Source organism: Vigna angularis, chromosome 4, assembly GCF_016808095.1.
Source record: "Vigna angularis cultivar LongXiaoDou No.4 chromosome 4, ASM1680809v1, whole genome shotgun sequence".
Classification (NCBI taxonomy): Eukaryota; Viridiplantae; Streptophyta; class Magnoliopsida; order Fabales; family Fabaceae; genus Vigna; species Vigna angularis.
In genome coordinates, this window is record NC_068973.1 from 29,119,955 (window position 1) to 29,145,911 (window position 25,957).

The following is a 25,957-nucleotide window of genomic DNA, read 5'->3' on the forward strand; positions in this document are numbered from 1 at the left end:
TCTCAAGTAGAGAAGGATGAATTATGTGGTGAGAGGGGCAGGAGGTCCTGGTCTATGTGCCGGTTTTGGACATAGTGTTGAGGACTAACCTTGTGGATGGTATGGAGTATTTTGGAAGTGTATTTGTAAGAAGAAGTAGAAGTCATCACAAGTGCATAACCTCCCGTGGCCGCTCATCAACGTATCATCCGAATGAGTGTCTATTGGGTATTGTGGAATGAGTGTCTATTAAGTATTGTGGGATGAGTGTCTATTGGGTATTGTGGGATGAGTGTCTATTAGGGATTGTAGTATGATGGGATGAGTATCTATGGTGCGACTGTTGTATGATGGTATGAGGGTGTCTGACATAATTATTATATGAGGTTTGTTGAGTGTATCAAAGTAATTATGCATGTTTTATAAATGATTTGTTGCATGTTAGCTCACTCTACTTGTTTGTGTTTGTGTATGTGCGATGATCGTATAATTCGTTATACGGGAGCAGATGAAGGAATGTCGTCTGATTCAGTGCCAATAAAGAAAGAGATAGAAGAATAAATTAGAAGAATTCGAGTTATATTTATGAGTTTGTAGTTGAAATCTGAGTTTAAAACATATATATATATATATATATATATATATATATATATCAACTATGAATTATCAAGTGTGAGATTATGGGATGTTACCTTAAATATAATGCTACAATATATAAATTATGAATTATCAAGTGTGAGATTATAGGATGTTACAATTAGCATTAATATTTTTGGTGTATAGATGATGATCAAGTATTATATGACCTGTCTGACAGTGTGTAATTTTATGGTTTCTGATGTTAATTATAATTGTGTATGGTAAAGTGGTATTGATGGTTTAAAACTGAATTCAAGTGGGTGGAGTAAGGGTTGGTCAAATTCTTGAGTTTTAAGTCTAAAAAAGAAAGGTTTGGATGAGTGAGTTTGAGAAAGAGAGGTTGAGGTAAGAAAGTAATTGTCTAGGTGCTTTCATGAGAGAATTTAAGTCTTGTTAGAGGTGTTATTAGAGAAAAATATGTTATGAAACAAGATGGTAACTCATTTGTGAGTTTTGGTAGTGTTTTTGGTGTTTTGGGTTGTGTTAAAGTACAAAAATTGAGGTTTAAAGTAGTGAGATTTTGAATTAGAGAGTATAGGCTAAAGTGGATAGTTTGATATCTGTAATTGAGTCATTTAGGACTTGTGTAAGCCTTTATTTTGCTCTTTTGGTGTAGGAAGTGGTAGAAGTGGGTTTAGGTAGTCTAAAATGGCTAGTTTTGGGTTTTAAGTGGTCAATTTGAGTTATATGTGTGCTTTCTGAGGTGTCTCAGTTCCTACGGGGTTGTAGGAACCATTTAATTTTGTTTAAAGAGTAACCAAGGTCAAATTAGGTGAATTTTAGAAATTGATACAGCGTCCGAGAGCCCCTTGGGCGCAACTACATCAGATTTAGGTTTTTGGGTTTTAAAATCTCAAATTTTGGGTTATGGATATGATTTTTGGACATTTTTTAGGTCGTTTTGGAGGTTTTAGACCCTTGCAGTTCCTTGCCTAAGTGTGAGTATCAAGTTGCTATGAAGAAAATTGTGTTATTGTGTGATTTATGATGACTTGTATGAGTGGTTTTATTTCTTTAATGTATGATTAATAGTCTCATGTGTTGGTATACTATGTGAATATGACTATGCTTGTCATTGTATAGTTTTTTGTTTCACACATGACTACGGTTGTAACTCTAAATTGTTGTTATATATATCTTTCGTTTGAAAAATAATGATAGGTATGAGGGTAACTGTCATTAAACAAACATGTTATCATGCATTAGTTTGACTATATCAGTGTATTTGAGAGTCTATAATGGTTTTAAGTCATTTATTACATTTGAATTTTTATTTCAACATTGTAGTTAAACATTAGCCATTGTAATTGCAATCTAAACCCATTTCTCATGAGTTTTTCTGTTCTCGAAGGATTGTTTCTCGTTTTGGGAGAGTGCGTGGTTGTAGCAGCGTTCATCGAGGGATTGTTGCTATCGAAGATTCCTGCTTGCTACATCTTCACCGGGGGAGAGTTTGTGGTTGTCTAGAAGCCTTAAATTGTTAGATGTCTCACATACCATCGAGGTAAGTTGAGTTTTTCTTTGTTTGTATATGAATTTGTTTGTGTATCAAGGTTTATGGAATTGGATATGCATACTTTAAGCATCATTATTGTCACCGAAGTTGTCTTGAGATGGTGGTGACTGAGTGGAAAATAAACATTTCTTAAGAAGTTTCTATTTAAGTGCTCAAGGTATGGGTTTCTATTTAATTGTCGCGTATGAGCTTTTAGATATTGGGGTAGTAGATAGAAATGGAGCAATTTCTATTTATAGATATTGGGCTAGTATATAGAAATAGAGCTTCACATTTTAATGGAGCGACCCGATGAGCTGCACATTTTAATGGAGCTTCACAACCAATATTAGCCCATTAGCCAGTGTGTGTCACCAACGAGCAGAGTTACCAAACGTATGACAAACAATAGTTGAAGACTACAACGTTTCATGTTATATAGGAATGGTGAGTGGTGTGACCTTCCTAAGGATGTTATTGCCCTACTAAGAAAGGATCTTGAAGTTAACAAGGTGGTTGTAGAGATAGAGTTAAATGCGCAAGGTGTATCTCACGACAAATATTACGATACCAGCACACAGGAAAGTGCAAAAAGTCCTGACTCGTATGCATCTAACGACATAAAACTACATTTAGAAGTTGAAATCAATGGACTAGATCAGTCTAGATTGAGTGAGTGTAGTGGGGAGTCTAGATTGAACAAAATACAAATTGCATTGGTCTTTGTCTGACACTTACCGACCAATATACTGGTGGATATATCCTTCGGTAATTACCGACGGCCTATATCCGTCGATAATGGTTACTGACATCGAAATTACCGACAGATTTTTGATTGTCGGTAAACCATAAAAAATTCCATTATTTACGGATATGAGTTGTTTTCGATGGATTGTGTCCGTCAGTATTTTCATTTTTTTTGTAGTGGTGCATCGACTCTTACCACTTAATTTCTTTCTCTATATGAGTTTGATAATTAGTAAAGTTAAGATAATCTCCTTCAAAATCATCATTTAGTACACACCCTTTAATCACACAACATGGTATTTTCTCATTGGAAAGAATTACATCCACATCATAATGATATACATACATAAGTAGACACACACACACACTTAACAACCCAACTACTTTAAGCTCTTTAAATTTTCACAAGACATTTTTCACTTAGCAATGATATCACTCGCTCAACGACTGAAACCCCTAGGAGCTAAATCCACTAAACTCACCTAGTAGGTTTGACTATCCCAACAGGTTTGACTCGTCTAACAAGTACAATTTGTTGTACTTAGGAAATTGATATGTATATCAATTTGCATTGTTGACTTATACTTAAGTTTTTCTTTTTAATAATTAAAAATTAAAAAGTGAGCTTTAAGCTTAACTCAACTTTTCAAAACTAGTATGTAAGATGAGATTTACATCTATTTATATATTATATATTCACCTTATATAATTGATATGAGATCTCCAATCATTAATGCATGTAAGGGCTTTTGCACTAGTTATTTTGGAGATTATACTTCGGTTCTTTAATTGAAACATATTCAGACGAGGTAAAAAATATATAACCTTAGGCTTTAGTTCATAATTAAAGCTTATTCTTTACTTTATGCTTCAGTTCTTTTTTGAACCAAAGTTTATTCCTATATTTAAAAAAAATTCAATTTCTTCTCATCTTCACGTATTTTCCATCGTATAATCACTGTAGAACCACCGTATTCCCCATAAGCAACAAAGTCCAAATACCTTTCTCACCTCCACATTGAATATAAGAGATTTTAAAAAAACTACATTAGGAAAAAAAATTATGAAACAAAAAAAATGCAAGACGAAAGGATGAACCTCTAATCACTTTCAAAATGGGAAGAAAATGGATGCTCATAGTGACAAGTCGACACACTTCACGTTGGCTACAAGGAAGGGAAGGAAGGAAGGAAGGAGAGTGGATGAGTAATGGCAAAAGTGGAAGGAAGGGAAGGAAGGAAGGAGAGTGGATGAGTAATGGCAAAAGTGGCAACACTGTTCGTGTTTGACATCGTGTTTGACAACAAAAAAGATAGAAAAATGACTCTTGCAATGGAGAACGGATAATAAAATTTTTTTTGGTGTAAATGTAATTTTAACCTATTAAATGAATAAATCTCACTTCTTTAAAGAATCAAAACATATACTTGTGTAAATATTTTCATAATGTCATAACTGAAATTTTTTAAATTATTTGAAAAACTATAAACCTTCATTCTTTAAATAACCGAAGTATAAGTTTCAATTATTTTATTTTAGAATCGAAACTTATAATTGTGCTAAAATTTTAAAAATATTACCGAAGACTTCGTTTCTTTAACACCAAAACATATTAAATGGTTTCAAAAGTTTTTTTTTTTTATCTAGAGTGCTTAAAACATTCATTAAATATTATATCTCATTTCTTTAACTTTTACATTTAGTAGGTTATGTTTGGAAGTAGTTTCGAATAACTTGTAGAAGTTTATGTTTAGTTGTTCTATCTCTGAATGTACGAGAGTTTTACTTTATGCTTATAATTTGTTATTTACGTGATATGAAACAGCTTCTGGCAATAATTTGTATTTATTAATGTATTCATGTTTATTTTTTGTTTTTTTTTCATCAAATATGTACTTATATTCCAAGTTTATATATATGTCATAGAAATCTCGGTACAAGTTAAGATAATATATATTTAGGTGTTAAAAAAAGTATATATTTATTGAAAAGTTATGAAATTCTCATCGTCTCATATTTATCATATATATATATATATATATATATATATATATATATATATATATATATATATATATATTTCACTTTACAAAGGAAATTAAAGTAAATGTTGTTTTTTCATTGACACTCCAAGACATCTTGAAAAAAAAGCATGGTAAGCAGGTAGTGGAGAAAGATTTTGTTTTCACGAGATGAAATATTGAGTTATTCTTGTATTGTAAGGTTGGAGATAATTGCAAATTTGTATGTTGTTAAATCTATTCACATGTATATATTTAAAGTAGTACGCAATTTAAAAAGTTTTATTTTTTATATATATTTATGTTGGTGGCTTGTAGTGTTGGTAATCTAAATATACGTTGGTTAATAATTAATGATGATCAACTATATGTGGACTTATTAATTCATTTTTTTCTTGTAAAATTTATATTATTTTTCAACGCAATTAATGCATATAGAAGGGCTGATAGTAAATGAATGCATAAATTAATGACATTTCATAATAATTGAAACTTAATAGTCATTACCAACGTAGGTACAACACAAAATAAATACAATATAAATAGAGTACGTGTAAAGACTAAAAAGATAAAGTAGGCAAACTAACCGCAGTCAACCTTACTTATTTTAAAGGCATTACAAATGAAAAAAAATAAAAATATATAAGCAAAGGTCTTCTTCAATTCAGTTTCCATCAAGTCGAACTTTAAGGTTTTTGATGATGAAATTTTGGTATGAATTATTTGTAATAGATATAACAATTATTAAGATTAAATATATTTTTAAATTATTAAGATTAAATATGTTTTTAATTTTAAAATTTAGATACATAATTTATTATAAAAGAATTTTAAAATTATCGACAAAATTTTATTAATTGAAAAAAGTTTATAAATAAATTCAAATTGTTGATAGATTTTAAAATTCCAATTACTACTAAATTTTAAAGTTTTAATTATTAATAGATTTTTTTCGTTAGTAAAATTTGTTAGTAATTACATATCTTAAAATTTATTGATGATTAGAAATTTTTATTACTAATGGTTGTTTATCGATAAAATTTCTTAGTAATTATATATATTAAAACTTGTCGCTAATTGAAAAATTGTATTATCAACACATTTTTTTCAGGATAAGAAAAGCAATAAATCTGTCGTCCATATCTAATTAGGGATGACAAATAAATTCATCATGGTGAGTATTATCCAAACTTGTCTTCATTTTGGCAAGGAATCATTGCATTGACTCATGGGTAATACTCAATTTTTTTAATTGGGTATGATAATGAGGATAGGGATAAATGTAACATCCCGATTATATAATAACCAATATTATATAATAAAGACGTTAACATCTAAAATATAGAGAACAGTCGGAGTATGACGTGTAATTAAATGTGAAATTACAGTCATCCAGAAATAAAGAAACAGAAAATTTAAACTTGAATAGTTGAAAGGATTGATCACTATAAGTGTTCAATCAAAAAATATTCTAAGAAGACTACTCTGCAACATCAGCAACCTCCAACTCTTTCTCCATTGGGATCTCCTCGACAACATCTGCTCCCATCCAAGTGGATGATCATCGCCAAAGAAACATACCCAAACAGCACATAACAAAAACAATGCAAGGGTGAGCTAGATATAAAAAGCATGTTATACAGATAGCACAGTTAATTCAATGTTATCATACTTAGATTCGTATAAAAGAGCAATTAGAGCATGTTCATTAAACCATAATTCCACCCACTCATACAACATGCAAAAGTCATCCAAACATGGTAAATTGACATCACAAGACTTGTTACTTTATACCCCGACTCGTCCGGACTAGAATGATTACCGAGCTATGGCGGGTTATGCACTCGTGGTGGCCTCTACTGCTTTGCAAAGCCATTGCCAATGGGTTTCACCCTACCACCCTCACGAGGTTAGTCCGTTCCGCGCCCTGGAGCATCCTGGAAGCCTCCAAGACTAGGACCTCCTACTACTCCTCACCACATGGATAAATCCTCTCTAATTGAGAATGAAAGACCATTGGAGTGTCAGGAAAACCCCCAAGACTGAGCTACCATGTAATCATTTTGTACACCCCAAATCACCACCATGTATCCTCTCCTTGAGGATCATGGAATTACGTCCATGAATTATACTGTTACTTTGAACCTTAACCCCAATTATGAATAATCAGATACCACCATATTATCACAACAATTCCAACATATCTCATACATTCACATATTTTCACATAATTCATGTCATAGACAATATTCCAAACATTGGTACACATAATTCAATTCAAGAGAAAATAAACTTAGAACACATTATTTGTAGAATGCTAACTGGACGAGCACTATTCACCGGACACCAAGGAACGAACGGTACAGGACGAACGCCATTTTCCAAACTAGGCCGAACACTTTTTGAACGAACGTCATCTAAACGATCTGGACGAACGCTGTCTGCCGAACGGTATTGAATGAACGTTATTTACCAAGAGGTCGAACGCTGAGATTGAGTACGTTAGGTCGAACGTTAAAACCGAATACCTCTTTAAAATCGGATACTTGGCTGGACGAACGTTAAGATCAAACACTTAGACTCAACACTAACCCCGAACGTTATTAAACCGAACACTCACTAAAAGGACGAACGTTATTAAACCGAACGCTATTAATATGAACGATCGCTACTACGCAGGGACGCTCGCTGCCTGAGAACCAGCAACATTAAGACCGAACGCTCGCTGCTACAAAGGGACGAACGCTCAAAAAGATGAACACTACCCGATCACACGAATACTGTTGGGACGAGCGTACATATAGTCAAGACTATAGAACGAACGCACATAGACTCAATGGTATGAGACCGAACACTCAAGATTGAATCCTAAAATACCAAGTTGAGAACGAATGCTCACATCACCATTAAACAAAACCGAACGCTAACTTTGGCCGAACACTGTTTGGTCGAGCACTGTTGGGACGAACGTTCAAAATATTTAAGGACGAACGCTCAATTCAATACTTAAGGACGAACGTATACAATATTAACTTTTTCCCACGGACGAACGTACATGTTCGTACATTATAATACAAAACCGAACGTTTATTATATATCAGACTTATTCCGTAAGACGAACGCATACTGTTTGGACGAACGTACAATCACTAATCTACTAAGACCGAACGGTCATGACTAAAACCTAAGAATACCTATTTTAATCCAGACCGAACGTGCATTATATATTGGCTTTGGACGAACGCACGTTTCTGCAGAATTCTGCAGAAACGAAGTCAGATTTCCAGAAAACCCAGAAACTCCTAATATTCATCCCTCTCTTCTCAGATTTGCATCAAAGACTGTAAAATTAAATGATCAAACGAAAAATCTAACCCCCCTTACCTCTTGAAGACCTCCTTGCAAACCTTGAATCAATCTCTTCACTGTGTTCCTCCTCTGCCGTTCCATCCTCTGTTACAGTTTCTAGCTCTCCCTCCCTTCTTCTTCTTTCCTCCTTCAAGAATCTCTAAAAATGAAGAAGTGAATCTCCTTTTGTGTGTTGCCGGATGAACCTTAGCCATTTCCTTTGCTTCCTCGGTGTCATGCCCACTTAAGAAGATGATGATAGTGTTTCCTTGGCGGCTGTAGCACTTCCAGGTGGTGAGACTCTTAAGCCTGCTGCCCACTTAAAGCTTCTTCCCCACCTCTTCAACAGCTGCCCCCGTGAAGCCCTTCCCTACCATACCAACCATCAAAGGACGCCTCCACCACATCAATTATCAACATACGCTTGGTCCATACACCATCCCCTTAAAAAAAATATTTAGGTCCTTACAATAAATATGTTCATATTAGTCGCATCAGTCGCATCATCATATCCATCCAAATATTCATTCATACATTCATCCTCGTTATTCTTTAAATTATTAAAACTCTCATGGTTTATTCAATAATATATATATATATATATATATATATATATATATATATATTATTTTTAGTCTTTAGTTTTATAATATTTTTTTCTTTTAGGTACACTCTTTTGTCTTTATTCTAATTGTTTGGTTTACCATGAAATCAATTCACATCTTCATGATAATTTTTTCTCTTATGGTAATCTTTGTGTAGTTATGTTGAAATGATATATATATATATATATATATATATATATATATATATATATATATATATATTAAATATTTTTCATGTCTCATATTTTAATATTTCTATTCTTTTTTAATATTTTTATTTTTTAAATTTTTTTCACATGAAAATGTTTAACTCTCATTTCAATTAATAGATAATATAAAATATCATCTTTTTTATTCTCTTATTCTTAATTTTTTTCATTTAAATAACTATTTTTGTTTTGCTATAATAATTTTTAGTATTTCTCAACCGTTTGACTAGTTTGATATTTGAAAAAAAATTATATCTCTAAGGTATTTCTTATTTTATGATACTCTTAATTATATATTAGTTTTTCTTTAAGTGATTTCATTCAATGGTGTATGAAACTATTTCTAAGACACATTTGATTATCTTTACTTATTTTTAATATTTTTATTTGTTGTTATTTTTATCATGTAGAATAATATTTTTATAGTTTTTAAATAATTATTATTAATTTTTAACTCATTGTCATAAGTGTAATTCTATCATTGCAATTGTATAAAAAAATCAATCACTATAATGTAATAATTTAAGTTTTAATTACTCGTTCGGTTCTCACTTTGGTTAAAAAGTTTCAAGTTGGTCACCCGTAAACTTTTTGTTTCAATTGCGTCCCAACTTTTGAAAAAATGTCTCAATTCAATCCTTTAAAAAATTATTCACGATAACGACATGCCATGTATCAATATGTGATATTTTTTAATTTTTTAGAAAATATTTTGTTGTTTATAAGGTCCCTGATGTACCACATGACAAGATTATGTCATGTGTCAAATGTTAGTACCAAGTGTTATTGTTTTGATTTCAATTTAGTTCTTATATATTGTCGCTATGATACCATTTAGTCCAATTTTTGTTCAAAATAGAATAATATTGTCCTCCTCTAAATTGAGATCAAATTTATTATTTGTATAAATGTTATACTCATATTTTATAACAAAAATATTTTTTTAACTTATTACATTATTGTATATTATTAACCGATTGTTAATAATGTTTTTGTCGTAAATTTTAATATAACCTTTATATAAATAATAAATTGATCCTAATTAAAAGATAATCAAATTTATTATTTGTATAAAATTAATTTATTTTTATAGGAAAACATGATAATATATTAGTTTTTAGTACTTACTTTTTTTTAAATACACTTAATTAGTTTTAATCTTAGAAAAAATAGATTAATAATATACGCTAATGTAATGTTAAAAAAGTAATTTTTAATAAAATATTACTATAATATTTTTACAAATAATAAAATTGGTCTCAATTTAGAGAATGACAATATTGTTTTAATAAAAAAAAATGGACTAAATTAAATGAAAGAGACTTCTATAGAGACTAAAAGATATTGGTACTTGACATTGACATGTGACACCAACAATGCCACCTTTTATACCAAGTACTTGACACAAAAAAAAAGTTCCAAAAAAAAAATTAAAAAATTATTAAAAAAAAACACAAATTAACACGTGGCATATGGTTAACATCGTTACTAATTTTATTTTTTTCAGAAAGACATATTTGAAACATTTTTTTAAAAGTTGGGACGCAATTAAAATAAAAAAGTTTAATGAGGACCAACTTGAAACTTTCCAACCAAAGTGGAGACCAAACAAGTAACTAAGTCATAATTTAATGTCATTATCATGAAACATGTTTATCCTCATTCAACGTGTGTGTGTGCGTGTGTATGCGTGTGTGTGTGTGTGCATATGTGTACGTGTGTGTGTGTGTGTGTGTTTGTGTGTCTGTGTGTGTTTGTGTTTGTGTTTGTGTCTATGTGTGTGTTTGTGTTTGTGTCTATGTGTGTGTTTGTGTTTGTGTCTATGTGTGTGTCTGTGTCCGTGTGTGTGTGTGTGTGTGTGTGCGTGTGTGTGTGTGTGCGTGTGTCTGTGTGTGTATGTGTGTGTCTGTATTTGTATGTTTGTGTGTGTGTGTCTGTGTCTGCATCTGTGCGTGTGTGTGTCTCTGTGTGTGTGTGTGTGTCTCTGTGTGTGTGTGTGTGTCTTTGTCTGTGTCTGCGTCTGTGTCTGTGTTTGTGTGTGTTTATGTTTGTGTCTGTGTCTATGTTTGTGTGTGTCTGTGTCTGCGTCTGTGTCTGTGCCTGTGTGTGTCTGTGCCTGTGTGTGTCTGCGTCTGTGTGTGTGTTTGTGTCTACGTCTGTGTGTGTGTCTGCGTCTATGTCTGTGTTTGTGTTTGTTTTTGTGTTTGTGTGTGTGTGTGTGTGTCTGCGTCTGTGTGTGTGTTTGTGTCTATGTGTGTGTGTGTATGTGTCTGTGTGTGTGTCTGTGTCTGGGTGTGTGTTTGTTTGTGTCTGTGTGTGAGTGTGTATATATATTGAAGTTCAAAAGATGAAAGATTTATCCTAATTTTCAATTATTATTAGTTTAACCTTTTTTCTTTGTGTGATCTCAAGTGGTGTACTATAATTTTTATTAGTATATAGAAAAATAGATTTAATTCAAAATTAAATAATGAGAGTAAGGAATATTTAAATTATTTATAAATTTGAATATTTGTATTTCTTTTGTATTTTCTTTAAAATATTTTAAAAACTTTTATCAATCTTATTTCATTAACGTTTAATAAATGTTTTGGTTCTCATAGAAATTTTATTTCATTCTTTAATTTGAAATGTATATAATTATATTTTTTTAAAATATTTGATAATGAAGAAATGAAAATAATGTTCTTTTGATATTAAATATTTTGTAATATTATGTTTCCTTGGCTAATTTTTTTTTTATAAAATTAATTAAAAGGTGAAAGTAAGGAAGAAGAATAAATACAAACACACACAAATGTATACCCATCACTCAGTGGAGATAGAATATGACAAAAATTTCATATCCGTTACGAGACGGGGATGAAATTTTGCGGTTGATTTCGTTCTCGGAGGAACATTCTACTTCAAAACATCTCCATTTTCAGATGTTAGTATGTTGGTTCTTGTTGTTACTCATGTCTTCTATTAATAACTTCTTCACATTCTTCAAAACATAATAAGCACACTACAGCAGACAACAACATGAAAATCATAATTTTTTTTTTTGCATTCGTAGATTAAACCACTAACTTCAAAATCTCCAAATCACACATTTTACATTATTATTAATCATATAAACAGCTTAAAAAAAGCTCAACTTTGATAAATAATGGAAGACGTCAGACATGAAGTCAAACATGGGAATTCCACTAAATTAGCTACATGGATGTTTTGTTTACTAAACATTAAAGATCACATTAATGTGACCTCACACCTTTTGTTATTATTATTAATATTGTTAATTGCAAGGACTGAACTATGTAATGTTGAAAACATATAAAGTATAATTCTAAAACACTGAGTAAAATCGAAAATGTGTAAAACATAAGGGAGAAGAAGAATATTTTACTCTAAAAGAAATAAGCAATCAAGTAAAATATATAAAAAAGATAAAAAAAAGTTTAATTGGGCTCATAATGTTTTATCTAGTTATTTTATCCAGTTAAAACTAATAAATATACTAAGGAAAAAAATAAATCAAATGTTGAATAAATGATAACTTCTACAAAATAACTCATAAGAATCTCTGTTTTTGACGACTTTCAATATAATATGATTATGATTTGTAAATAAAGTAGTTACTCTCTACAAAACCACGTTTTTTTATGTTGGTTTATAAATATAACAACCATTATTATAAATTGATTTTGCATTAGTGAAGAAAATGTACATACTTATACGAAGTGATGTAAGTCTTCAGGTAATATTGTATATGCCTGGTAAAGAAAATGAAAACTAGGAAACATTTCAAAAAGATGTATTAGCGTAACATTTGGTATACCTTAAAATAAAATTTAATTTTATTTGGAATGTTAAAAAAATAGTTTATTTATGAAGAAAAGAAAAGAATTCCTTTTTATGAAGAAAATATAGAAACTTAGTTATAAAACTATTAACATGTAGGATTAATTGTTTTTATTAAATCTAAACACTGTTTTTTGTCCGATAGTTTCAAATTCTTTTTATTTACTTGATTAAAACACACATATAGAAAGTTTGGACTTCAATTTAGGTATATATGCATTTCTTTTTTTCTTTGAATATATTTGATTGTGGTAGATTTAATCTAATTGATTTTATGTTCGTTGTGTACTTCAAGATCAATGTTAAATACCATTCAAAATTTTGTAAGGAGGAATGGCATTTTTTGAAATGAATATACTTTATTATGTGGATCAAGAGTTTACCTATATGTATAGTAGATTGAGAGTAATTTAGAGACATTCTTGTATCTCTGGTGCACAATTATATCAGCTATTTATATATTGTGAATTTGAAAGAAAAATACAAATGAAATAATAAAATTACAATTTTAAAAAGATTCTATCAAACATTATAGACTAATTATATCACGCGAAGAAAATATTTATCTGATGATAAGTTTGGAAAATAAAAATTATATTTATTATAATGATTGGATACCGTATAAAAGAATTTAAATTTTTGTCCAAAGTAAAATATCATGCTACTACAAAGTAAAAAATATTTATATGAGAGCATTGTTTACAAAATCATTCTCATAGGAATCCTTTCTAAAAGTTATATTTTTAAAAGGTAAATCAAATATATGAATGATATTTTCCAATTTTATATTTTTTAGAAACTAAAAGAATTCCTTCTGTTAATATTGTAATATAAATTGATTATCCCAAACTGAAATATAATTTTAGATTTTAAAAATATTTAATATAACTTTCATTGTAATATAAGTTATATATTTAAAAATATTTATTCATTAAAAAATTTATTTATACCGAAATAAATTTTTTCACAGATAAAAATATTGATTATAAATATGAAGTATAATATTTATCTTATAAAAAATACCAGTTTAAAACACAAAAACTAATTAAGCTAATTACAGATTTTAGGTTAGGTGAAAGCAATCATCCACCTAATGGGCACAAAACATGACACACATTAAACTCGAGAGGGATGACAACGGTAAAAAGAATAACAAACGAAGGATATAAAAGTAATTTGACATTGAACCTATGTGCTAGAGATAATGATGATGATGATACTGATGCACAAGGATATTGATGATGAGATAACATCATTATGAATGATGATCAACAGCATGGTGCATGTGCATAACGAGAGTGGAATGGTATTTGACTTCATGTTTTGAGAGGAGGAGGAAGAGAGAGAAAGGAATAGAAGGGAAAAGAAAGGACCAAAGAATGAAGAAAATTCAATCGGATCGAATACAATCTTGACGTCCGCAATGACCCTTTCTCTCTTTCTCTCTCTACATTTTCTCTCTCTAGAACACACGCCATGAAGCAGCAGCAACAACAACAGTGCGTTTCACTGAGATTAAAGAAGATGCTGCTGCTTCTGCACTGAGAAAACCCTAGACACTTATACTGGATGCGAACTCGTAAACCCCAAGTGCGAAGTTTCACGCTTTTCGTTCATTCTCACTTTGTTGATCACTCACAGGATTCTGTCACTGTTCAATTTCGCAAATTTCAACTCTCGGTGAGTCATGGCAACTGTTAACCTTACACTTCAGACGTTTGACCCTTTCACCTATGTTTCTGTTCCTGTTTTTTCTTAATACCGCGTCCCATTGGTCTCATTTGTAGCTCTGGATCGCTGATTCGCTTAAGCTAAGCTTCGATCGGCTGCTATTTTTGTAACTACTGTGATGAAGTTTATGCTTTATACTTTTCCCCCTTTTTTCAATTAAGCTTGGACTTTTAAAAAATGGTAATTCTTCGGGTTTTATTGATTTTGGTGTGAGATGTGTGTTAATTTAATTGATTTTTTTTTCTTTTAATTTTTAAAGTTTTTTTTTTCTTTTAGTGTTTAGTGTGATAATATAATTTGTTGAAAATTTTCGGCCTTGTTTTTTGTTAATGGTTTTTCTTGGGTATTATTGTGTGCACTGATGGATGGGTTGGATCTGAGAAGTCATGTGTTGTACAGAGATTCATGCGAGAGCTGTTTGGAGGTTGCTCCTTTAAGGGAGGTAGCGCAATTGTAATGTTCAGAATCAAAGAATGTTTCTTGGTTTTGGTTTTCTTTGGTGTATGGCTTGTGTTTGATAAAACTCAGCACCACGTACTTCTGTTGGATCACAGAGAAGACTTTTGCCTTGAACTCGGGGTTGAAGTAGTACTTTCTGGGTTGAGCGTTGTGAGCGTGCCCAGTTTCTCACAAGCTGTTGTGTAATTTTACTTTGTTGAACTTGTGTTTTAAGTAACTTAGTTGTTATGCTTAGGTGATTGCTTGAAGGCCGTGACATCGAAAGATGGTGCCTCCGGGGCCACCCACTCCCATTGGTGGTGCCCAGTCTGTTTCTCCCTCTCTTTTAAGATCAAATTCTGGAATGCTAGGAGCTCAAGGGGGTCCCATGCCGTCGCAGACATCTTTCCCTTCACTTGTGTCTCCGCGTACTCAGTTCAACAACATGAACATTCTAGGAAATATGTCCAATGTAACTTCCATACTGAATCAATCTTTCCCAAATGGAGCTCCAAATCCTGGGCTATCTGGTCCAGGAAGTAGCCAACGTGGAGCAATTGATACTGGAGCTGAAACAGATCCGCTCTCCACTGTTGGTAATGGAATGAGCTTCAATAATTCTTCTTCCACGTTTGTACAGTCAAATATAGTAAATGCTGCTTCCTCTGGTCAAGGTCAGGGTCAACAATTTTCAAACCCTTCTAGTAACCAGATGTTGCCTGATCAACAACATTCCCAACAGCTTGAACCTCAAAATTTCCAACACAGTCAGCAGTCAATGCAACAGTTCTCTGGTCCTCTAAATACACAGCAGCTGCCTCCGCAGCAGCATTTTCAATCAATTCGAGGAGGTATAGGTGGCATGGGACCCGTAAAGCTAGAGCCCCAGGTAAACAACGATCAACTTGGACAGCAGCAGCAGCCGTTGCAATCTTTAAGGAGCCTTTCTTCAGTTAAATTGGAGCCACAACAAATGCAGACAATGAGAACATTGGGACCTGTTAAAATGGAGCCTCAACACTCTGATCAACCATTATTTTTGCAGCAGCAACAGCAGCAACAACAACAACAACAATTCCTCCACATGTCAAGTCAATCATCCCAGGCTACTGCTGCCCAGATCAATCTTTTGCGCCAGCACAGGCTTTTACAGTTACAACAACAACACCAGCAGCAGCAACTCTTGAAGGCAATGCCTCAGCAACGCTCCCAGCTACCACAGCAATTTCAACAGCAGAACATGCTAATGAGATCTGTGAAACCAGCTTATGAACCCGGGATGTGTGCTAGGCGGCTGACACATTACATGTATCAGCAACAACATAGACCTGAAGTAAGAACCGACTACGATCCTATGTATTGACCTTATTCTATTTTTGCATATCATGTCTTATTAAGAGATATTTTCAATTTGATTTCATATAGGATAACAATATTGAGTTCTGGAGAAAGTTTGTTGCTGAGTATTTTGCTCCTAATGCCAAGAAGAAATGGTGTGTTTCTATGTATGGAAGTGGAAGACAAACAACTGGAGTTTTCCCTCAGGTATGTTCATAGAGAAAACCTTATAAATCAAATTGTTTGTCTTATTAATTCGTAGTCCTGTATAACCCTATCTAAGTTTATGAATTAATCATTTGACCGCATGATTGATTGTACATTTATTGCGATTTTGTTGTCATGATTTGCATATAATGTCTCTTTAGGACTTCAGTAACAAATTGCTTTGAATGTTGCAATGGCTAGATTCTGGTATTCAATATAGTTGTTTCATTGTTGCTAAGTGGCAGTTTAACATTACAGATGAATTCTTTAAATTTTTGCAGGATGTATGGCACTGTGAAATATGTAATCGCAAGCCTGGACGTGGTTTTGGTAAGTTTTGGTTTTTGAGGTTGTTTTTCTTGTATATCCCTGTTCAGTCTACTTTTTGGTTCTTTTCTGTTTGAATGTTACCATCTTAAAATATATGTGAAGTATTTGCAAATGGGTGTGTGGTGCTTATTGCCTTTCTGAAAGGTCATATTTTTTTTCCCAGAAGCAACTGTTGAGGTTCTTCCCCGGCTTTTCAAGATAAAGTATGAAAGTGGAACTTTGGAAGAACTACTTTATGTTGACATGCCTCGTGAATATCATAATTCCTCTGGTCAGATTGTACTAGATTATGCTAAAGCAATACAAGAAAGCGTTTTTGAGCAACTTCGTGTTGTTCGTGATGGTCAACTTCGAATAGTTTTCTCTCCAGACCTGAAGGTTATATATAGAAATATTAACATTAAAATAATTTAATAGTTATTGTCATTATTGAGTTTCTTTATATGAAAGAAAGATTAATATTTTCATGTTTTTTATTTCATTTGCAGATTTGTTCTTGGGAATTTTGTGCTCGGCGCCATGAGGAGCTCATACCCAGGAGATTGTTAATACCACAGGTTGCCATTAAATACATTCTGACTGGACTTTGTAATTACAACTATTACACTATCTGTTTATTTAAATAGACAAGAATACTTTGCTGATTAATATTGATTAATGAGCCCATTTACTCTTTGTTGGTTTTTGTTAGTCTTGATAAATTTTTTCCGTTAGTGTAGGTGTGCAGTTAGTTTTCAGATTGACATTTTATGAGATCTATGCGGGGATATAGTCTTGTTGCTAGTAGTATGATTGTTATTTTCTTAGGAATGCCTTTTGTAATGCTGGTTTTGTACTGTAGAAAATTTGACAGAATAATTCTTTGCTAAGCATTTAGTTTAGATATTATACATTATGGTATTTTCTTATCTTATTATTATTATTATGATATACAGGTTAGCCAGCTTGGAGCAGTTGCACAAAAATACCAGGCTTTTACTCAAAATGCAACACCAAATATATCTGTTCAAGAATTACAAAACAACTGCAATATGTAAGTCAATTTTTCCATTAACCTTTTTGTTAATAATTGTGATTTTTTATTTATTTAAAACTTAATAATTTTTTGTTTTAATTATATTGGACCTTTCATATTACAAGACCATGGAATGGGGGCACGACTTACTTTCTTTACCCCTCTGAATAGGGATTCATATGAATGTTTGGCCATGCTTATCTACATTAGCCCAACTCTAACTGGAGTTGCTTCTGCTGTTCTTACAAATAAGAGCTGGTTCTTTTTAGATTGCACCACTATCGGAGTTCATTGGGCTCCTTGTGTAAGAACTGTTCTTACATAAGAACTGTGTTCTTGTCATAAAAAACATTATTTTTAGTTTCAGATTCAACATAAGAAAATAGCTATAGTTTACCTTCTCCCTTGGAGTCTCATTGATGACCTTCTCTGTCAGCTTCTTCTGTGTTTTGTGAAGCAGTTTTGTCAGGATTGTGATTAAAATCTTGAATTTGCTTGATTTGGAAATCTTGCTTCCTGTTAACAAGCTGGATTTTGAGTAAGATCATGAAGTGGTAGGATGTAAACAACCACCTAATAGGATCGGAGTGAATTGGTATAATTGGTTCTTTCTCTGGTATTGCCACTTTTGGGTTGGGTTAGGTGACCTGGTTTTCCCCAAGTTTGTTTTAATAGATTTTTTTGTTGTCCTAATTTAACAGTTTCTGTTTCTCCCCCTTTTATAGACCCGGACAAATTGTATCTATTTTTTGTCTACCCCTCATCGATCCTCTGTCTCTTGGCCTCTCTTGGTCTCTCAGTCTTCACTTGACTCCTGTGTCTATGATCTGCGTTCAGGATCCAGCTCTTGTACTTGTAAAATAAATATTTAAACTTTTAACTCAATTTCAGTGATTTTATTATACATATTATCTAATTATACTATCATTATCATATTTTTGCATTGAAATATATTTTTATATTTTTGGTAGGCTCTTATGATCCTTGTTAGGATCCTACATTTTACATTTCTGTAACCCTCCTCCTGACCTTGACAACATTACTGTCCGCAGCTTCTCTACTGCCTTTACTGTTCTCAGATCTCAATTCATCATTTTCTGCAACCTCAACAATGGAATGACCGATATGTTTTCTTTTTGTTTTTTATTTTAGGCATGTGGCTAGACTATGTTCGTGTAACTTTTGCTTTTATCTGTTGATGGCTATTACATTTGCTGTGTTGTGTAATGTTTGTGATTTTTTAAGGTAGCCAGATAGTATTTTAATGTTCAAGTGACCAGTTTTACTTTTAATGTTTGCTTTGCAAAGCTGAAACCGTCTTTTTGTTTGTATTGTAGCTCCCCCTCTTGAAGTTTGAGTGTTATAAAAATTTCTTTAATTTTAAATATACTTTTTGACAACAAATTTATTGTTAAGTGTAAACAAATTATTGAAAAAATATATATTTTTATTGTCTCAAAATTAAAATTTAAATGAATTTGTTTTTGCATGTTAGGCCAATCTATTTCAAATATATAGATTTGTGTATTTTATTTTATTTCAGATATTGGTGTCTTGAGTCTCACTGTCACGAAACTCTGGGATGTGTTGCATGCTTTTATAAATTCATTTCCAATTCGTGTATACTCTATTTTCTTCTGTTTTGTCTACTGTCTATAATTTTAATTGCACTAGTCCTTTTACTTGACCTCTTTTTGTCTTAATTAGGTTTTACTTTTCATGAAAGTTTGTATTCTTTCTTTTAATATTTTTATACACTTCTTTCCAGGTTTGTTGCATCAGCCCGTCAGTTGGCTAAAGCCTTAGAAGTACCATTGGTTAATGATCTAGGATACACAAAGAGATATGTGCGCTGCCTACAGGTAGTGTTCTATTCTTAAGATATTGCTTATCCCGTATACTTTAGTGTTTAATTTTAGTATATTTTATCGTGGGAAATTGTGTATTTATTTCCTTTTAATATTTCAAATTGCACTTGTTACAAATTGCACGACACGATTCAGTCCCTCGGCATTATGAATTGTATGATGAATATTTTTGTTCCTGAATTGTGTTCGAATTGATGATACAAGTGTGAATCATGTTTCGATTTGTGATTTGTTTTTGCTCCTCTCACATTCGCCCATGCCTTTGTGCACCTGCTCTCTGTGTTCACGACTCGCACTCGCACTCGCACTTGCCCTTGCAGTGTGGTGGTCCTCTGATTTGTGCAGGGAGGATGCTTTTGTTCTGTGCAGGAGTGTGTTTTTGATTTTAGGGTTGATTTTACGTGGTTGACGGTGGCACGATGTGGTCTTCTCTACTTTCATGAGTAAAGACAGATAACCCTAGGGTTTTTTAGTGGGTTAGAAATGGGCCTGTTTTTAACCTTAAATTTTAGCACATTTAATTTAAAATATTTAAAGTACAATTAGTAGATAGAAACTCTCTCTAAAATTACTACTGGACCCAAAAGAAGAAAGGTGACAATGGAAACGCCGCATCCAAAATTTTTTTTTTGGGTAAAATATTTATTAACCCATATATATATATATATATACACACACACATATATATTTCATTTCACAAAGGAGTTGGGTCATACAACCTAACCCAATCCAATCATTATAATATTAACTTAATTTATTACTATGTAACCTCTCTTTTTTAATGTAATTGTTACTATTAATTTCACTTTACATGTTTGTGTATTGTGTGTTATATTTTTCAAATATTTATGAATCTTACAATTTGCTAGAGTCATAGGCTATGATTTGCGATTACCATCATATCCCTGACTGTTGAATTTGTGAACAGAACAACCCATTTGCCTTGGTTGCTGTATGCCTTGGTTGTTGTAATAGGGAAGCCTTGTTTTTTTTTTGTTTTGTTTCTCTCAATGGGACTGCAAATGTAGCAATTATGCTGGTTTCTGTTCATGATAAGATCTCCTGAGAGATGAGTTGCAGCCCATGTTTGATGGTGCATTTAGATTGTTATAGAAATTAGACTTCTGAAAGAGGGATTATGGAGGGCTAAGTTCAGTATTTAGAAGAGAATAAATGATACATTTATCAGAAAATTGAGTTTCATTTTTATAATAATCTCCAATGAACTGTATTCATACAGAGTGAATACAACAAACTTAGTTTATTGTTTTTTGTTTATACTGCAGATATCAGAAGTTGTAAATAGTATGAAAGACTTGATAGATTACAGCAGGGAAACTGAGACTGGACCTATGGGTAAGTCAATAATTTTCTTGTTTATTTCTCATTTTTAAGTCTGGACACGAATGGGTCTGTAAATAACACTTTATTTTGAGATGAGAACTCTGTTCCTTGTACTATTGTAATTTTGGTTTTACTATTTCTATTTTCCAATTAAAAAATTTCATTGTGCAGAAATTGCAAGCCTTGTGATGCATTTAATATCATACTTGACTTTTATACATTACAGTTTAGAATTGTGTTTTGGATATAATTTTTTGTCTCAACATACATTTGGTTGATATATAAGGAGCTTGCATCCAACCTTTCTAAGCGACCCCTGGTAATGCAAGTTTCCTTCTGACAAAGAGGTTGTCAAAGATACAATGATAGATGATTGATTGTTCATGATCTGGTTAAGAGGGGTGGTCCTGGAGATTCAAGTTGTAAATGTCTAGTTGTACTTGAAAAGCCTACTAACGACTGTTGTTAAATGTTAGGGTCTGTCTCTGGATTTTAGGGATAATGGAGGAAACTTTCATGGAAGATTGATATAAGTCTCGTTGTTTGGTCACTTGAATAAAGTCTTACCCTGCACGAAATTTAACTTTTATGTCCAGGAGAGAAATAAATATCAATATGTAATTTCTGTATACTCTACCGAACTGATTTATGCATATAGAGAAATTGCAATGTAGTCCCTCTTGTTATTTTGTTTTGGAATCTGGCTTGGAGATGATGTTGCTATGATAATAATGATAAATAGATGTTGAAGGGAGTCAAGAGTGGACAATTGGAGTTCATTTCCTAGAGATTTATTTGTTTGAGTATACTATTAGGCTATTTCAGCTTGAGATTCATGACTGTTATTTGGGAGGAAAGTCTTCTCCTTTTGTTGGCTGTTTTACTTTGTTCTTGAATCCTGTTTCTGTATCTTGGTATTGATGTCTCTGACTTCCTAACATTACGATATCCTTGTGTCTATTTTGGGGGGCACAGGTATATAAGATACACTCATTTAATATTTTCAAATAGGAAGTTTGGTACGTTTGAGGTCATGATACTGATGAAAGTTGACTGAACTTCTTGAGGAGCAAACCTTTTCCTTCGTGCTTTTTTGCCCCAAGCATTTAACCATTTTTGTTTAACATGACATTGATTATATGAAACTAATTCTGCAATGACATCTTTCTTTGATCCCTGCACCTAATTGGGAAAATGAGCTCTAACTCTTTCCGTTATTGTTCTGTAATTGTTTCCTCACTTAATTGGGTGGGGGAAAGTTTACGTCTTTAGGATAACTTGTATCTTGTTTTCCCAAAATCTCATGAATATTTTGTTTTCTTAATAATTATTTCCAGTTGTTTGATCATGATAATAGGTTAATAAAATTTCTTTCTTTCTATTATTTTTCCATCTCTCAGATAGCTTGGCAAAATTCCCTCGGAGAACAAATGGTTCTTCTGGACCTCGTGGTCAAGCACAACAGCATGAAGAACAATTACAGCAGCAGCAGCAACAGCAACAAATGTTGGCCCATAATTCAAATGGTGATCAAAACTCAGTACAAGCTGCTGCCATGCAAATTGCTTCTAGCAATGGTATGGTCAGTGTGAATAACAATGTCAACTCAGCATCCACATCAACCACCACAAGTACTATCGTTGGACTTCTCCACCAGAATTCAATGAATTCTAGACAACAAAATTCAATGAACAATGCAAGTAGTCCATATGGAGGTAGTTCCGTTCAGATTCCATCCCCAGGTTCCTCCAATACAGTGCCACAGGTCCAGCCAAACTCATCCCCTTTTCAATCACCAACGCCATCTTCTAACAACCCCCCTCAAACATCTCACCCTACTTTAACATCGGGCAATCACATGAGTACAACTAACTCAGCAACTAATATTTCCATGCAACAGCAGCAGCCATCTATTTCTGGTGATCCTGACCCTAGTGATACTCAAAGCTCAGTCCAGAAAATCATACATGAAATGATGATGTCCTCTCAGATTAACGGCACAGGAGGAATGATCGGTGTTGGTTCTCTTGGAAATGATGTGAAAAATGTAAATGGTATTCTGCCAGTGAGTGCCAATACAGGGCTCAATGGTAGCAATGGCTTGATGGGTAATGGGTCAATGAACAGTAATTCAGGCGTCGGGGTTGGTAATTACGGCACAATTGGTCTTGGTCAATCCGCTATGCCTAATGGAATGAGAGCTGCTGTGGTGAATAATTCAATCATGAATGGAAGGGGAGGAATGGCATCTCTTGCTCGGGATCAAGCTATGAATCATCAACAGGATTTGTCAAACCAACTACTTAGTGGGCTAGGGGCAGTAAATGGTTTTAATAATCTTCAATTTGATTGGAAACCTTCTCCTTGAGAGCCGTTGTGGATGATATGGATGTTGTGGTTCTTAAAAGCTTCTCATGCAACATGAGCAATGGTATTTCCATCGGCCCCCGATGATGGCAGAGTATTTGGGTTGGGTAGTGATAGGGCGTAGGTCACTGTGCCAATATATGATTTTATATATAAGAAATGAAAATTTGTTGGCTGGTTGTGTGGCTGATGGGGCTCATTTTTCTTGTGAATTCAAGTGTAACGTTTTTTTATTAATATTTCTTGCGAGCTTTTCACAAACTCATCCTTGATATACGCACTCGCTTGAGGAAGGTGACAAGTTTTGGGATTCAAAAAGCAGCTGGTTGTTGGGGGAATTGTAAATTATTGTTCCAAGCAATGATCAATCTGAAGTTCCTAAGCACGGGGAAGTAATCAACATTCAAACGTTGAATGAGGTCTGTTTATCCAATGTAACCTTTACAAAATGAAAAAAGGAGTACAAGTATTACTTCCAAGTGTCAAGCCACTGATGAAAAGATGGTTCTTGAACATATAAACAGACACTATCTTTTGCCTTATAGGGCATGGAAAAAAAATGAAAGAGAATGAAATTTGCAATGTGACTATTATCACTTCTCCCTTTACAGTCCTTTCATTTTTGGCATTGTAATGCTTGCCATTATTTGGCACTACCAGCTTATAAATCAATATATTTTTCAATTGTCGCCGACAGAGTAGACTTGGGAACTGCACCGATTATGCTTTCTTTTTTCTCTCCATTATTGAAGAACAGAACTGTTGGTATGCTTCTGATGCCGTACTGAGTTGCTATGTTTGGGGAGTCATCTGTGTTAAGCTTGTAGCATGCAATTTTGTCACCATATTGCTTCGCTAACTCATCGATAACAGGTGCTATCATCCTGCATGGTCCACACCACGGTGCCCAAAATTCTACCAGAACAGGGGTTTCATTGGCTATCACAAGTTTGTTCCAGCTTGAGTCAGTCACCTCTTTCACTGCCAAGTTTGAGCACATGTATTATTTCATCATACAAAACAACACAAAGAGAATCACTTAATTAGAATTTCCACCTAAATGCTTTCACCCAACCATAAAAACATAGATAAGTCTTTAACATTCTTTCCAATTAAAATTTATTAAAAATTAGAAATTGTAGAACAATAAGTGAGATTCATTAAAAGATAATGACACTCACAAAATTTCATAATATCTAGTAAATTGTAATCTACAATAAATATTTCAAATCATGTCAATGTTTGAGTAAAGAATAATTCTAATTCCTCTAACACCTTGTTATAAAATATTGAATGCATTTTAAATATTCAAAACGTTGAAAACAAGGTACTGCTAGGAGAATTCGCACTTGTAGGTGGATATAGCATAGCTCTTCTAAGGTACTTTTGGAAAGTAGACTATCGAATTTAACACATGCTGAAATTCCTAATACGAATTAAAATGGAAAAGCATGTAAAAAGATGGTTACTCAGTGCAATTCAATAAATAGAAAGGCTCAAAGCTTGCATCTGAGATAATCACTTACCTTCATTTACTGCTTCACGAGCATTACAAACAAAACGGGATTTTCGGTAGGTTGAATAGAGAGATTGGTATGAGAGTTTTGTGTTTGGCATGGATTTCTTGAAACCTGTGTGAGTTGGGAAAAGCAGCTTTTCCCTTGAAGTTGGAAAGCACGGAGAAAGGTGGGGTGTGGCTGTGCGCACTGTGGTTACTCCTAAACACTTCTCCAGAGCCATGCTAGCTACCAACGTGCTTTTCTCTAAAGCTCTGTTAGAAAATACACTCCTGAACTTCTGGATAAGCTTTTCGACTTTTCGGTTTCATTATGTCTTATCTATCTCCGTATGTGGATATTATTACAAGATTGTGAGGTTCTAAGAAGGCTCAAATTCATGTGGATGTCATTTTTGTTTTCAATAAACCTTTTTCTCCCACTAAAACCTACAAATTCTCCAAAAAATTATCACAACCAGAAACTCAGGACTGCGTTACCATCAACCTACCCAAAAGGACAGTAAACAGTAATTAACACCTAAATTTTTTAGTCTAGAAGATATACGTAAACTTATAATTTTTTTTAGTCTAGAAGATATACGTAAACTTATAATTAATAGGCTTTTCTAATTCTTATTTTGCTTTATATAATTAAGTGGTAGGAAACTATTATGTCATTTTTTTTTTCAAAATTATAGGAATTGATAAACTTATTTTCTCTCACAAATGCAAATAAGACATTTTTAGGACTTTTTTTTTTGGTAAATTAGTAATCTAGAATTGATGAGATATGAGCTCCATGAGATCGTGTGGTTATCAAAAGAATTGGAGGAATACTAGGTCATAACTGGTTAGGATCGGAATCAACCAATTCACTTTTCCACTCTCAAATTATTCATAAACAGTAAGCATCCTTATCAAGCCACATCATA

At 32.8% G+C, this 25,957-nt stretch overlaps 2 protein-coding genes across 7 annotated transcripts; one reads left to right on the forward strand and one right to left on the reverse strand.

Moving 5' to 3' along the window:
• Positions 1–14,218: 14,218 nt before the first annotated feature.
• LOC108331477 (transcriptional corepressor SEUSS) lies at positions 14,219–23,791 on the forward strand. Of its 6 annotated transcripts, none has more exons than XM_052876616.1 (11): positions 14,219–14,569; positions 15,020–15,229; positions 15,315–16,391; positions 16,484–16,603; positions 16,885–16,933; positions 17,097–17,311; positions 17,422–17,490; positions 17,869–17,966; positions 19,717–19,810; positions 21,103–21,172; positions 22,561–23,791. In XM_052876616.1, the coding sequence occupies exons 3-11, from the start codon at positions 15,345–15,347 to the stop codon at positions 23,526–23,528; spliced, it is 2,730 nt and encodes a 909-aa protein (XP_052732576.1). In that variant the 5' UTR covers positions 14,219–14,569; positions 15,020–15,229; positions 15,315–15,344; the 3' UTR covers positions 23,529–23,791. The 6 variants fall into 6 exon arrangements, with proteins under 6 accessions (XP_052732576.1, XP_052732577.1, XP_052732578.1 ...); XM_052876617.1 differs by having other exon boundaries at positions 15,020–15,226; XM_052876618.1 differs by having other exon boundaries at positions 15,020–15,062.
• Positions 23,792–23,976: 185 nt separating this feature from the next.
• On the reverse strand, positions 23,977–25,358 carry LOC108331478 (thioredoxin M-type, chloroplastic-like). The gene is made up of 2 exons (XM_017566184.2): positions 25,054–25,358; positions 23,977–24,508 (listed from the first exon to the last, which is right to left on the reverse strand). Exons 1-2 carry the CDS (start codon positions 25,265–25,267, stop codon positions 24,189–24,191), a joined length of 534 nt encoding a protein of 177 aa, XP_017421673.1. The 5' UTR covers positions 25,268–25,358; the 3' UTR covers positions 23,977–24,188.
• Between the last annotated feature and the right edge of the window lie 599 nt (positions 25,359–25,957).